Source organism: Gadus macrocephalus, chromosome 13 (assembly GCF_031168955.1).
Source record: "Gadus macrocephalus chromosome 13, ASM3116895v1".
In the NCBI taxonomy this organism is placed as follows: domain Eukaryota; kingdom Metazoa; phylum Chordata; class Actinopteri; order Gadiformes; family Gadidae; genus Gadus; species Gadus macrocephalus.
In genome coordinates, this window is record NC_082394.1 from 15,235,126 (window position 1) to 15,236,700 (window position 1,575).

The 1,575-nt window shown below is 47.7% G+C and overlaps 1 protein-coding gene across 1 annotated transcript in view; it reads left to right on the top strand.

Moving 5' to 3' along the window:
- The window catches only part of LOC132471009 (semaphorin-3F-like), a 41,949-nt gene extending 41,364 nt beyond the window's left edge, over positions 1-585 (top strand). Inside the window, exon 8 of the mRNA XM_060069970.1 lies at positions 455-585. Within this exon, the coding sequence (XP_059925953.1) occupies positions 455-585 (131 nt within the window). The remainder of the gene's footprint in view (positions 1-454) is intronic.
- The last annotated feature ends 990 nt before the right edge of the window (positions 586-1,575 follow it).

Here is a 1,575-nt window from a genome sequence, read left to right on the forward strand (position 1 = left end):
CTCATTCTGTCTCTCTCTCTCTCTCTCTCTCTCTCTCTCTCTCTCTCTCTCTCTCTCTCTCTCTCTCTCTCTCTCTCTCTCTCTCTCTCTCTCTCTCTCTCTCTCTCTCTCTCTCTCTCTCTCTCTCTCTCTCTCTCTCTGTCTTTATCTATCCCTCTGACTGTTGTGGACAGGAGAAGTAAGATAAGGTCAAATCGGTTAAAAGATAAAGATAAATTAAGGTTTTGTATGGTCAGGTCAGGTCAGGTAAAAGTTCCCTCAAATCACTACTAGAATGTGTCCTGCGGTGTTAACTTCCCTCACTAACCGCTGGGCACTCGCCTCAAGCTTCAAAACGTTCTTATCACAATCCTGTACTTTCTGCTTTCTGGACCCCTGCTGTGTGCAGGAGGTTCTTCAGTGTGACAAACAAGGTCCAAGGGTCCCTTCCCCGGTCATTCCTCCACCAATTTAGTCCACACCCACCGAGAAGTGGAAGTCTCTCAGACCATCCCCATTGCCACGGGCAACCACAAAGCACTCACCGCCTGCTGCGGACGTGGAGTTATCCGGCCCTGGCGAGCCGTGATCGATGGCTCCCGATGAGACCTGTGCCAGCCAGTGTTCATCTAAAGGACTGCAAATGTTTTGCATTTGTACACAATGCAAATGCAGCAAAGACTTATGGGACAGAAGAGATGGATTGCTTCTTGTCACCTAGGGCTGGCCTGCAAACAAATGACTGGTGTTATGTTCCATCCCCCCCGCCCGTTTCCACTGCTTGATGAAATCAATGAGGGACTCCTTTAGTGCTGAAGGACTTTTGGGGGGATTAAGTTAAACGCAGTGCTGGTGGGACACTATGGCCGTTTAAACACAGCAGGGAGTGAGGGGATATTTTACCTGTGGTGATGGGTTGCAGCCCGGCCAATAGGAAAAGAGCAGTCATCTGTTTAGGTTTAATAGTACTTATCTCTAGGAGAGAGAGCATACGCTCACACCAACACCACCGGGAGGCATCCCAAGGAAAGTGTGCTTTAAAGAATTGTAGACACTGTTCTACACACCTTCTTATCTATCACTCATCTACATATCCCTCCATCACTCTATCTATCTAGCTGTCTGTCTGTCTGTCTGTCGGCCTGTCTTTTGTTTGCCTGTCTGCCTGACTGTGTGTCTGTCTGTCTGTCTGTCTGTCTGTCTGTCTGTCTGTCTGTCTGTCTGTCTGTCTGTCTGTCTGTCTGTCTGTCTGTCTGTCTGTCTGTCTGTCTGTCTGTCTGGCTGTCTGGCTGCCTGACTGTCTGTCTGTCTGTCTGTCTGCCTGTCTGCCCGTTTGTCTGGAGTCAGGAGGAAGAGAATGGCTTAAAGGGGAACCGTAACGCTTTTTTCCGATGGAAGTACTATGGAAGTACTGCCTGACTGTTGGACCATTTAACGCCTATCCAGTGACATCAATGGTCAAATGTTTCAGGGAATTACTACATTTTTTGTGATTTTGAGATTATGGACTAGACCGCAATTCTTTCTATGAAGCAGAACTCTGTAATAGCAAAATAATGCGTGTGTTACTGTACTCCACTTCCTGATAACTGCCAT